General features: G+C 49.6%; 1 protein-coding gene across 1 annotated transcript in view; it reads right to left on the bottom strand.

Annotated features, from left to right (window-relative positions):
- Nucleotides 1-13,415, bottom strand: part of SLC43A2 (solute carrier family 43 member 2) — a 30,591-nt gene that overhangs the window by 16,415 nt on the left and 761 nt on the right. Inside the window, exons 2-5 of the mRNA XM_056335343.1 lie at nt 12,066-12,262; nt 4,414-4,603; nt 3,376-3,431; nt 2,568-2,644 (exon numbers count right to left, since the gene is read on the bottom strand). Of these exons, the coding sequence (XP_056191318.1) occupies nt 2,568-2,644; nt 3,376-3,431; nt 4,414-4,603; nt 12,066-12,225 (483 nt within the window). The 5' untranslated portion in view covers nt 12,226-12,262. The remainder of the gene's footprint in view (nt 1-2,567; nt 2,645-3,375; nt 3,432-4,413; nt 4,604-12,065; nt 12,263-13,415) is intronic.

Below are 13,415 nucleotides of genomic sequence, written 5' to 3'. Positions count from 1 at the left end.
CCTCCTCCTCAAGCCACAACACAAGGCACCCAGGAACAGCAGCTTGCTTTGGCTCCACGGCTTGCCATGTGCTTTCATGATACCCTGGAGACTTGTTACTGAAGAAGGCTTTAAATCCAAGAGGCAAAGCTTTGTGGAGTACCGTCCCAGGCCATAATCCTGAGATCCCGTTAATCCCTTGCAGAGGCACTGAGGACCTCCATCTCCTGCCCTCCCAACAGAACACATCATGCCCACGTGTACAGATGTCCTGGGAGGTTTCAACACTCAGTGAAGCCCACAAGCTGCAGCACCTGGGGAGCACCACAACCCCACAGGCTTCAGGAGCTCCCTTCACATCCACCCCGTTACGAAGCAGCAACTGTAACCTGTCTAAGGTGGCAGAGGACCAGCTCATGCACCAGTGGGTTTGACCCATTTCCTGGAGCGCTTCAGGTCACTTGTGGCTGGCAGGAGAGGGAAGTCACCTTGCTTTGATTCATGCATGCACGTGCACGCTCGGCAGTCAGTGCCCGCGTCAGCCAGAACAAGCTTACTTGGCACCAGAAGTTGATTAGCACTCACCGCCTCTGTGTAATGAATGTCCTTAAAAAGGTCTTCAAGTCTCCCCTTTAAGTACTTACTTCAGCCTCTCCTGGGCACAGTGCAGAGCACAGTGCATGCAAGCCACATCGCCTGGAACCCACAAACCATGAAACTGTCATCCCTGTGTCCCACCCTTGCCACACTCTCCGTCGCCATGGGCTACAGGTGGAAGGGACCCACAAGAGATTACAGTGTCACCGCAGAAGATCGCTCTTGACACATCAGCTATGAGCACCCCAGCTTGCAGGCAGAATCACACAGGGACAGAACAGTAAACTGCCAATGATCAAAATACACCTGCTTTTAACAGTCACCACCATAGATCTGCTGTGATGCACGTGAAGAAGCGCCTCCCTCCTACTTTAGACTATTTTTAACCATTCACATGCCTCAGGTACCAAAATGCCTCTGTGTGGCTCTGGAGGGAGGCACAAGCAGCTACATCTGAATGTGGATCTGGGAAGTCAGGCCTGAAGCCACCTCAGCTCTTTACAAAAGACACTGCTGTCTGGAGGGGATGGGTTCCATCTGAGGTATCCCTGTGTGAACTCACAGCATCACTACTTGCTTCAGACCTCCTCGAGGCTTGGATCTCTTGTTGGAAGATTTGAACTTTTTCCTGCCACTACTTCCTTACTGCTGCGGAACTGGCTCACTAATGAGAGCACTAATAAGTGGCTTTGCTTACCTCTTCTGCTGCTAAAAGCTACACTACAGCACATGCAACATTTCTGCCCTATCCTTGCCCTCGCTCCAATCACCAGTGGCTCCAAAATAAACTGTGACCCCTTAATAACCACTCAGAGACAGTAACCAATGCTAGCAGCAGCAGGATGGGAATCCTCTCCCACAGAAGTACTGATGTGCTCCCCTCTTCCTTGTTTTCATCTGAAGTGTGGCAGGATGACATTTGCCCCATATTTCTTTGGGCCCAGGGCCAAGGCTTCCAGTGAAGACCACCACATATGAAGGAGAGACCAGCATCTCTAGGCAGTTTTGAAATCTTTGAATATATGCAAGCAAAAGTGGCAGCAACATCACAGTACACAGTGACCTGTAAACCCAGCCTCTGCCAAATTTAGGTCTCAGGAGTTCAGCCAGTATCTAAGGTTACCTCTAACTTAACAAGGCTTAACAGGAAGTTTCACTTCAACAGCAAGTTCAAGGTAACGCAGTCCAAAGCTGAAAGTTTTCAATCACAGCTCAGGAAACATCAGTGCTTCCCAAACTGTTTTCTGGGAAACTTTCCACCCAGCCCTGTTTCAGTCACACTGACAAGGATCAGGGTAATGAGGTAGAAAAAGCAGCTACTTGGATGGTACTGCTTCTGCCTCCAGGCAAAGAACCCCAAAATGTAGATATTCAGCTGAGAGTTGTAGAGCAGTGCTTGCAGTACAATCCCTAGACTAAACAGATCTAAGCAGGCTGTGCAGATGGAGCTGGGTGCATTCACCACAGCATTTCTAAGGAAACCTGGAAGGGACTCTCACCCTACTGAAAGCAAAAGCTTTTGTACTCAAGAACCACCATTTTCCTGGGGTGAGATGCAAACTGCACTTGCAGAAAGCCAGTCATACCCAGCTGCAAGGGTTTGTGCCCTGCTGATTCTTCCTGCAGTATTGCACTGGATTTAGCATTGACAACACACATCCAGCCTGTGCCAAGTAACCAAGCACTGCAAGTACAGCCATATGACAACTTGAGTCCTAGACAAAAACACTTCTTCCCCCGCCCCACCCCCTGCCACCCCCCTTCACCTGCAATGCAAGGGGCAGGTAAAAAAAGGGACTGTAGACAAAAACCACCTTGGAATAACCACCTAATACTCAGCCTTTCAGGCAGAAGACTGACTGACTCTTTGTACCAAACAAAATTATGTGCTATTCAAGCCACAAGCAAAAGATCCACTTTGTTCTTTCCTGCTAGCCCAGCTCACAGCCACAGTAAGGAATAAAATAGTCAGGTAATAACTCTTCACTTACTGTAAGTGATGTGAAGGTCATGCACATCCCACCAAAGCCATTCAGAGCCAGCGCGATGAATATCAGCACAGACAGAGCTGCAACAATAAAAAAATATCTACCCTTAGCTTTTACAGGGATAGAGAGGGAAAGGAAACAGAGCCCCGAGGGCTTTGGTCCTGACAAAAACATCAGCGGATCAACACCCTCAGGACATGCTATGCTGCTCCTGACCCAGCACCCATCTCCCCAGCCACACAGTGGGAGGGGCAGGGCTCTCCTCCCAGAGTTCATGATGGGATAATCTCTGGAAGGGCTTCTTTGCTCTGATGAACAGACTTGCTGATGCAGCTTGCCTGAATGGGTCTTAAAAGGAAGATTTACTTGAAAGAACTGGATTCAAAGTGTCATGTCACTATCTGGTCTTGAGGAGCAAGATCCATCTATTCCTGGTGAGAAAACAAATTACGCATTGTATGCCATCACCTATTTCCCAACCCTGAAAAAAACATGAACTTGTTTTTAATTGTTCATTTACAGGACCTAGCCCTGCCCAAACGCAAAACTCAGAGACCTGGCTATCTCAGACGTTCGGCCCTTGCTACATTCTGCACTTAGCGTTGTGAAACACCAGCCCTCCCCAGAGCCGCTAAGCTCCCACAGGCCAGCAGATGCTTGGCTTGTGTCCTCTGCAGGACCCCAGTAAAATCTGGAGGTGTGACAGTCGCACTTGTCTGCTTCCCCCCGCCCCCAAAAAAAAAAAAAACCAAAAAAACCCCAAGCCACAGCCCCAAAGCCCTCCCAGCTCAGCAGAAAAATGCCTACTTACAGTCTGGGTTACTGGCACCATACGCAATCAGCACACAGGACACAGCAAAGCAGGCACTAGAAGGGAATCAAAACCATAAGTTTCTTACAGACAGCCTTACAGTAAATTACATATCCTTCTAACGCCTCAGCACCTCATTAAGAAAGTGCAGTATAATTTCTGTAAGAGAGAGGGAAGCTGGTGATTTGGAAAGAAAAATCCAGGGAAATACCCAACTATTACAGACAAACCTTGCACAAGGGCTGAGGCAGCAACCTTTCCTCCCAGTGCTGATGCAGCTCTTGCTGGACCCAAATTCCCCAGTGGTTTTCCAGCACAGAGCTTTGCCAGCCCCCACCTCGAGGTAACCAGAGACAGCAGCAGCCTTTGTCCCAAGACCCTGCTGCAGTCACAGCATTCACAGCCTTTACCTGCTCCTCTCTGGTAGGGTCAGAGTCAGAGATTTGCCCTGTTTTTCCCACTTGGCCCATAGGCCAGTTTGGTTTCTGGTATGGTTCACTGCATTACAGTTCAGCAGCGCCCAACAAGTGACTAACCCCGACATGCCACAAAAGCAGCTAACAACCTTACTATTTGAGGCAAAAAGCAACATACCCCACACAGTAGAAGGGCCCTAGAAAAGGCAGGCAGGACATGTTTATCCCCTAGTTCACTCCCCAGCTTGCAAACAGTGATGTAACATCTTGGTTTTGTGCCTCTCAGGACATAGCTCCCAGCTCAAGGAAAAAGCTACCCTCCATGACTCACAAATGACTCCACTCTTCCTCCAGGCTCCATCTGGCCGGGGAGACAGAGCAACACTGGAGAGCTGAAGTGTGGACAGAGTCCCAGGCCCTTCCCTTATGAAGCAATTCACTGTGCTGGCCTAAATCATCCCAGAGCTGCTCCAGTGCCCTATGCACGGCCAGCAGCTCCCAGCCCCATCCCTCAATACAGCTCCCAAGGCTGCAAGGGCCCCACAACAAGCACAGCACCCATCTGTCCCAGAAAATGTGTGAATTCCCCCCTCAGCCCCGCCAGGGAGCCCAGGACACCAACCTGCCAAGCAGCCGCAGCTTGCGAGGGCCATACTTGTCCATGACGATTCCCAGGGGCAGCGTGATCGCACTGAGCAGGAAGGACCCAATGGTGAAGGCCAAGTTCAGCATTTCATCTTGGGCATTGCAGGAAGGCCATTTGTGCTCCAGAGCTGTGCTGTTCTCATGTCCAGGGCTGCTGGTGGTGTTTTCTACGTGGGATGACAGGGGATCATCATTGCAGTGTGTTAGGATAAGGCTTGCAGCATAGGAGGAAGGAGGGAAGATAAAAAGTCCCACAGACAGGGTGCCACAACACACTGGGCATACATGCTCCACGCTGCATTTTTTTTATTATAATCAGTGAGATGGAGAAAGGTAGCAGCAAAAGGACAGGGGAAACCTGATGAGCTCAGCTGAGAGCAGGGAAAAGATGTACAGGCACCCAGTGGACAGGTATCCCAAGCAGCAGCAGGGTAACAACCCAAGCACAAAGACTCATTAATTTATGAGAACTATATAGCAAAGCCCTGGCAATTACAGGGGACAAAACTCAGCAGAACCTGAGGGGACTAATACAAAAATAAGGTCCTCCTAATCTACAACTGGCATGTTCTCACAGATCTTTTCCTTAAGTAAACTGGGAGCAATAACTACAGCCCAATCAGTTATTTCAGGCCCAGACACCAGGCTGACAAGGCCTGGCACAGAGCAACACCCTGCTCAAATGGAAAGCTTCTTACCCTCACTGCAGGCATTGGGATGAGGAATGGCTTTCCAGTAGCCACCCTGCTTCCTGAGTGCCCTGGTTCTAAAAAATCCTTCCTGGATTTAACTACCCTGTTCCCAGGAGGACTGGCAGCTCACCTGCCTTCTGTGTTTGTTAAGGATTGATGTGTCTTTAACTTCTGCCCCATAATTAGCATTTTCTATTCTTTCCAAATGGGTTTAGCCCATACAGATCAATTGTATCTCCAGCTTTCTGTTCTTGCCCTTGCATGAGGAACTCCGCATGCAAACTCTGGTGCTGAACAGAGCACCAGAGAGAAACAAAACAGTTAAAAAGAAACAAAAGAGAAGTTCCCTTTTCTTTGCCGCAGCCATTCTACTGCCTCATGTCAACTCTGTTCCTGTTACAAGCCTATCCCAAGGTGGCTTACAACTCCCCAGGCAAGCACATGTGCCTTTAGACTTTCATTAACTCAGAGCACTCTAGTGCACTCCACCTCTCCTTCTCCCAATGCTTATCTGACTTATAAGTAACCTTTGCTGGTATGACAAAGCACTTGCTTTCTTATTGCTGCTGCAAGCCAGTGATATAAAACGCTCTCCTCCATACTTAATTGATCTGACAAAGTCCAATATTAAAGGAGGAATAGAGAGAGAGAAGTCACCTACATAACTATCTGCATGAAGCAAGACTAGAGATTCCCAGTGAGCCGTGGTTAGTTAGTTAATTAGCAGGAATCCCTCACGTACAAGTGACTTCATGTTCACCGCTTGGTGCAGCTCATGGAGATCCCCTTGGCTGCTCTTGCCCTCACTGCATCTCTGAAGATCACACAGCCCCACCTAGAAAATCCTTGCCTTCTACCCAAGCCTTAGCACCACTCAGTTACTGGTTTCACCCAGGCTCTCCCAGCTGGCAAACACAACCCTCCCAGCTGTGTGTCCATTGCAAACAAGTTACACTCCACCTTCCAGACATCAGGTATTAGCAGGAATTCAGACACTGATATCTGAGGCTTACAAGCTGCCTGCAAACCTTCCTCTGTCCCCTCCCAGCACTCCAGGGAAGGTGCACAGCATTTCTCTCCCTTTACATTTCTCTCACCACCACCTTTACTAAGTTGGTCTCAAACTGCCTGTGGCCAGTCATCATAGAATCACAGAAGGGTTTGGGTGGAAAGGACCTCAAAACTCATCCAGTTCTAAGCCCCCTGCCACACAGGGACACCTTCCACTAGACCAGGTTGCTCAAAGCCACATTCAACACGGCCTTGAACATGTGACGACTGTCCCTTCCCTTTGCCATGTGCTTCTGACTGATAACTTCATCTGTCCCTCCTCTTGCCCTGCTAGTCATGGATAGCCAGAGTGAATGACAGAGATATCCCCAAAAGGCCACACATCCCATCAGCATCCCTTCTGCAGGGAGGACAGCACTCCAGTCTGAGGTTCCCAAGTCACATCCTCAGAAACACCAGTCCGGGGCAGACTTGGGAGGCTCTCTGCAGTTTTCACACTACATCTCAATCTGTTTCATCCATCTTTCCCTGACATTCTCCTCTTGCTGTGGCTCAGGATCTTAAACACTGACTTCTAACAGCATCTCCATGAGGCAGGCACAGGCACACAGCCTCACGGCTTTTTGGGCTCTCCACAAAGATAAATTCATAGGAAACAGATGTGGGTGAGAGGTTAAACTTGGGAAAACAAGGCTGGGGCAGGGGAGTGACAAAGTAGTAGTGGTTTCCCTGTGTCAGCACTCTACAGAGATAGCTCAGCTGTGGAGTGGAAGAAGGGTGGAGGGACACGGACAGTGCAGTGACCTTATAACTTCTGGCTGCATGTGTTAAAGAGCCTTGTCAACCCTTCCCACAAAGAAATCTCAAAACAGAAATATCCAGCATTTACAGCTGGAATAGACACATTACTGCTGATATTTGACATGTATGTTTGCAACGTGACCCCAAAGAGCTCCCTGACAGCATATGCCTGCTAGCAGATCCTTCAACAGCATGCACGATGAGCAGCAACACCAGGAGGCGAAAAGGACACAGCAAGGAAACTTGGCTCTCTCTGAAGACTTACTACAGCCAGGAAGGCTAGGAACAGAGCACCAAACTTCAGCCCCTGCTTGTACCAACCCCCTTGTTTACAGCTGCTCATCACCAACTCCAAGGAGGGGCCAGGCAGCAGTGCTATGTGGAAATACAAATTGTTTGTGAAAATAGAAGCGGCCCCTGAGCAACAAGAGAAGATCCACTGAGCCGTAATGGAAATGATTCAAGCAGCCCTTGGCACCCTGACATCCTCTGATCCTTTGAGCCACCTCCATAAATAGAAAATTTTGGAGGGGCCGCAGGTGTGTGCAGCATGCACAAGGTCCAGCCAAGAGCCATCTCATTGGGGAGCACAGATCCATGTGCCAGCAGGTAACCAGCACAGGAGAACGAGTGGCAGCATATCACACGCAGCTAGGAGGGGATTAATAGGCAGAGAACCTGCCTAACTACTCACCTACCTAATGCACCTGGTTACAGCAAACAGCAGTTTCCCCTCAATCACAGCTCAGATCCTGTTCCAGATCAGTGCACACCACACTGCTGGGGAAAGTCTCCTACGTGCCTGGCTCCATCTGCAACAGTGCTTTGGGGATGGGCTGTCTCTGTGATGACAGTGGTGCCCTCCCCAAATTCTCTTGCCAAGTCCACCTGCATGCAAGCATGCCAGGTCTGACACACAGGAGTGCCACCCAGGTAAGCCAGCAGCACAGGCGCAGTCCATGTATGCTCACCACTGTCAAGCTAGAAGCTGCTGCAAGTCTTTATCAGCAATTACAAGCACATACTGCCTATTTTTACAGCGCTCCCCCTACAAGCGGCAGGATTTCTACTGGCCAATTAGTAGTTCAAGTTACTATTTAAAGAATGACAGCTTAGGTGAGAGGAAGGCTGCCTCGGTAATCATTTATGTCAAGCTCGTCACTGGGATTTGTTCAGGCTGTTACTGGAACATTTAAAGTCATCCTTTCTCCCAAATTAAGCACTGCGGGTTTCATGAGAGGGTCAATCATTAACTACTCTTTACTGACCTCTTCGAATCCCAGGCGCACACCACATTACCAGAGGAACAAGTCTGGTGTTTTCAAGAGTGACTGCCATCTCAGACAGCAGAGAGGAGGTTTCCTTTCACCTTGTTTCATGGATCAGACTGAGCCAAGCAGGCAAGACACCCCCAGATACCCTGGCAATAGCTCTGTGGGACAGTCTCACCTTTTTTTTTTTTTTAGGAAAAAAAAAAAAAGATGGGGAGAAAAAAAAAGAAGTCAGAGCCAAGGAGTCTGGGAACATTGGTAAAAAATTATCCGTGAAAGACATGTGCAAACAACTGATCTGCAGTCTGCCCACATAAGAACATGTTTTCTCTTTTCAGGATGGTGTCATACTTCTGGGAACTGGGAGGAGATGTTCTTGCTTGATACTACTGCGAATGCAATTTATTCTTGTTTCCCCTCTCTGCCTGTCCATCCACTTGCACTTCCAGGACCCCCTCTCTGGGCACCCAGCTGAAAGCCTCATATAACTGAAGCAGTCTCCAGTTAAACTCCCTTTTGCTCCCCAGCTGTGGTTTCATTTTGCAGCAATTCTCACCCAGGGCCAGCATCTTCCCATGCAGCTCTCCAATACCACTGACAGCTGCTAATCAACACAGCATGTTTCCTGTAGAAATTGAACATTTACCACTTTTACTCTTTTCCTGTTTACAGGGTCACATGCACCACCTTTCTACAAGCCATTGTTGCATCCTACCAGCTTGGAAGGGACCTTCAGACTGCAAGTTCCCCACCACAGACCCCAAATAAATACAAGCCAAGAGCTGCAAGGCAGCACCTTCCCCCTATGCCAGTGTTAAGGCACATTAACCTGCTCTAAGTGAATTAGCTTATCGTCCCTTTAGTTTTCTGCAGCCCTGTCTCAGAGGAAGGCCCTCTGTCCAACTGGCTCCTTATCTCTGCTCTTTGTGAGCAGATTATCAGGTTCAAGATATTTTTTTAAATGTCTCAGACCCAAGCCTTGAGCTTCCCAATCCCCGTAACACTACAGCAATGCAAGACACTGAAGAGATCAAGTTCCCCAACAGCTGATAAGGCCCAAATCCCGATAAAGACTGCGGAATCAGCACTTGCACCAAATAAAAGATGCTGCTTCAGTTGGTTAAAGGCCAAGTAGTAGTGTAGTAAAATTAAAATGGGAACAAAGTGCCACTACCAGACTCCTTGTCAGCACATTTCAAACATACCTCTCAGGATGTGGCCAAACCTGGCCGCCCAGAACGGGTACAAACCCCCCCCCCCCCCTCAAACCCTGTTGCACAACTGCTTTAAAAATATTTGTTATTTTGATGTGGATATTTTTCTAGGTGTCCATCTCCACCCTCACACAACCAAGTTAAAAGTTCAGCGGATCCCTCATGTTTGCATGGCAGCAGAGTAAAAGCCAATACCAGAAGCCAAGGACAGGCAGGAAAAGGCAGGGGATTCAACAGGAAGACAAGGAGCCCTTCATGAATCGCAGTCACTTTCTGGGCAGCTGCTGCTACCTTCAGAGAAGAGCCTGCAGAAGGGACAAGGTCTAGTTTTCTCTTTCATTGGAAGGCATCACAAAGTGCAAGAGCTTTTGCTGACAAATGAAAAGCCCTGCCAAGAACCTTTGGCTCATTAGGAAAAGTCTTTTTTTGCAATACTTAAATGCACACAGCAGCATTAGGAACAACAAGTGCCCAAAGGCTACTAGTTATAATTTGTTTGCACTAACCTTCCAGCCAAGTACCCACTCAGGCTGCAGGATTCAATGGGTTATGCTGAGAAAGGCAACCACTGGGCCATCCTAATCCCAGCAAAGTTCAAACTCAGCTTGGTGCTGGTCATTCAGTGACCACTGCAGGCAGCTGTGAGGGAGTCTGCTCTCTCCACACTTGGAGCCAGGACTCTTCCCCACCAAATCACTGAGATTACAATGAGGACAACAGAGAAAGCGCGTAAGCACGGATGAATGAGGAAACCAGCATAACTGGTCCTCCATGCTCATCACAAGCCATCACTGAGTTCAGCAGTGATGGCCAGATATTTGAGAACAATAAGGATATTTGACTACATAAATTTCTTTTCAGGGATGAAGTTCTCTTGCCTCAGGGCACAGGTTGGTCACTGGGAGGAAGAAACTGCCCCCAAGGCAGCAGTTTCACCACAGTCCAAATATTTGTATCTTCCCTGTGGTCTGTGGCATGGGCACTCTCATGGGAAGAGCCAGACAAACCACAGATTGGCAAACATGGGTGAGAAGCCAAGGTGAATGTCCCACTGACCTGGGACAAAGGCAGATGAATTTAAAGCAATCACAGCAAAGAGTAGAAGGTGGGCCCCAAGTGAAGCAGGGCTCTTGTCAGCAGGGTACATCTCAGGAAACAGATAAGCAAATGCTGACTGTCTCTGAGAGCAGGCATTTTCCTATCAATTCTCATGTGGTTTATCTCAGTGAGAAAGCCTCCACCTGAAAGGTTTAATGAAATACCTTACGCATGCCTGTAACAAAGTCACTGTGGCTTGGCAAGAACAGAGCAGCCTTGAACAGAAGTCCTAAATGGTCACCAGCCACCAAGGACTCTCCCTCACACAGTCTGGAGCACTACTGGAGACCCAAAATACACAGACACACTTGGAAGCACCAACTACAAGCGGAGCATAGGACAGAGATTAAGCAGCCAAGTTTCAGCTGGTAGAAGAGACAAACGTGCATGTTTGCCAGGTGCACCAACCCAGCCTCTGTGCAAGACTGAGGCAGGCACCCACAGACACACAAAGCAGAAGAGATCATAATAAGCAGCTGAAGAGTGAGGAAAAAAACCCCAAAGTATGATCACAACTACTGCTTGGACTTTGTTCCCCTACATTTCAGATTTCCCCCACTATTCTCAGCCATTACCCATAAAGGGTCTATGCACTCATTTCCAACTCCTTTTCCTCCTCTACAGCTTCCTCCTCCATCCCCACACTCAGCAGCCCTCAATGTGCTGATCCACCATCACACATCTCTGAACAGGGCCCAAACACCTAGCTCCTGCCTCTTTACTCTGCTATTCCCTTCTCTGACCAAGTGCAAATCTTCTGTCACTAAAGCAGCTTTCCAAATCCATACCACACCTTTACCTACGGGCTCCTTTTAACCCCACAGTCCATCCCACCACACTGTGGGATTCCCCAGATCACAATTCTCTCCGTGCCCGAACTGGGGATGTATGTCCACCTACACTTTTTTTCTCAGGGTTATCCTTCCCACATCACAAGATTGCCTCCTTCCCTGCAAGGCTGTGTCTGCAAAATGGACAACCGCTTCCTCTGGCTGGGCCTGAAGGCAGATCTCAAGCCCTCCTAGAGACACAGCCTAGTTTGAGCATATCCTGGGTGATAGAAGAAGGAGAGGAACAAAACATCAGTAGCAATTTTTCTGAAACTCCTCTTCAACAGCAGTACCGGGCTCTCCTATTGTATTGTCACCCTCGCCCTTTTCTTTCCTACAACTAAGGAAAGAGTGCCTATAGTTTCCTCCTACAAACTCAGGACACACTCCCCACAAACAGTTGTCTTCCAGAACCCATCAGTCCTTCCCTCCAGAGATCAGCCAAGACACCATGCAGAGAAAGAACTTACAGTGAAATGTAAGAGGCTGTCCAGAAGAGCTCTACCTAATCTTTAGGGCTTCTTTTCCAACCACCCTGCAAAGCAACAGCAACTACAAGCACATTACACTATCACAAGGATGCCATTGGTTTTGGAAAGGGGTGTACATCCCTTCCTTCTACCCCAGGACTGACCTACCACCCTAAGACAGGGAACCACAGCAGCAAACCTCAGCAGCAACTTATTCACATGAGTCTCCAGAGCATCCTTACCCGACTCGTGGCACAGGTAGGAATAAAACCCTTCTGCTTTCAGCATGATGAGGAGGGACCCCCAGCCCAGCAGAACAGCAGAGAAGAGCAGGTTTTCAATGATGGCTGTGAACGCCATCCACCAGCGCCGGCGATGGGCAGTAGCAAGCGTGGGTGCCATTGCTGCGTGGAAAGGTGGCCTCGTTCAGAATCTCAACCTGCAGAGACCAGAACAACATCCAGTGAGTCCATAGACAGCACATGCTGCTCAAAGAGCACAAAAAACCATAGTTTAAGAAGAGACCTCTCTACTACAACACAAGCAAACCTGCCTGCTGAATGTAAGGCACTCAAGTATAAAACTTGTTTTTGCAAGTACCAGCTTGCCAAGTTACCTGGAGGGATGGAGGAGCACAGGTGCCCTTGGAGCAGCCCCTCCAGTGCACACCCCATGTGACAGAGGAGCGTTCAAGGACTCCGTTCCACTTCCCGAGCAACAGGTATGAAAGTGCAGCAAATATCAACTGCCCAGAGCCCACTCCCCCATCAGCTGTACAGGGCAGGGGGGCCATTTGTAAGGCAGTGAGAGAACACGTGCCAGAGCAGGGAGCTTCAGCCAGCACCCCAATCTCCCCTCTGCTTGCAGGCAGAGGTTGGGACCGAGGAGGCAGCCCCACTGCCCTAAGGGTGGCTTTAGTGACCACCAGGTCTGCTCCGCCCCAGACAGGAGCACAGATCTGCTCTGGAAGGTGAGCACAGGTCCTCTATGTGCCAAGGGTCCTAAATATGCAGTTTATATCACAGATGGCTGATGAAGGAGCACTTTTTGCTAACTGCCAGAGCACCCAGCTGGGAGACAAGGCAGCCCACATCCTGCCCCATCCTAGCTGTACAGACAGCCAGGTGCACTGGCTGGGACGGCCAGCGGCACATGCTGCTCCACCTCAGCACCCTGGCATCACCGGGCTGCCCCACAGATGCTGCAGTCGAGTTAACTGTCTCCAGCTCCACCCGCCCCAGCCCCTGGGGCCCAGGAGAGCAAGCGGCAGATCTCAGGGCCAACCTGGCTGGCCAAAGGACGGCTCCAGGGAGCCCTGAGGTGTGCAGCACAGGGGCCAGCCCTGGGTCATAAGGCAGGTAGCCATTTTAGACAAGCTGAGCCTTTTCCCAGCCCAGAGCATGCTGTGATCAGGCACTACGGGGAAATCTGCTGGCTGCACACCACGGCCCAAGACGATTTCTCAGGGCTCTCCACAGGGCTGAGGCCCCAGGCCTGCTTTAGGGCACGGTAGTGGGGGTCTGGCCCAGCCACCCTCCAGCCACAGAGGCTGGTCCACAGGCCCCTGCCCCAGGCAGCCAGCCTGCAGCTAT

The sequence above is a fragment of the Falco biarmicus genome, chromosome 1 (genome assembly GCF_023638135.1).
Source record: "Falco biarmicus isolate bFalBia1 chromosome 1, bFalBia1.pri, whole genome shotgun sequence".
NCBI classification, from domain to species: domain Eukaryota; kingdom Metazoa; phylum Chordata; class Aves; order Falconiformes; family Falconidae; genus Falco; species Falco biarmicus.
Note: the sequence above shows the minus strand (reverse complement) of the source record. Positions and strands in the feature narration are given on the sequence as shown.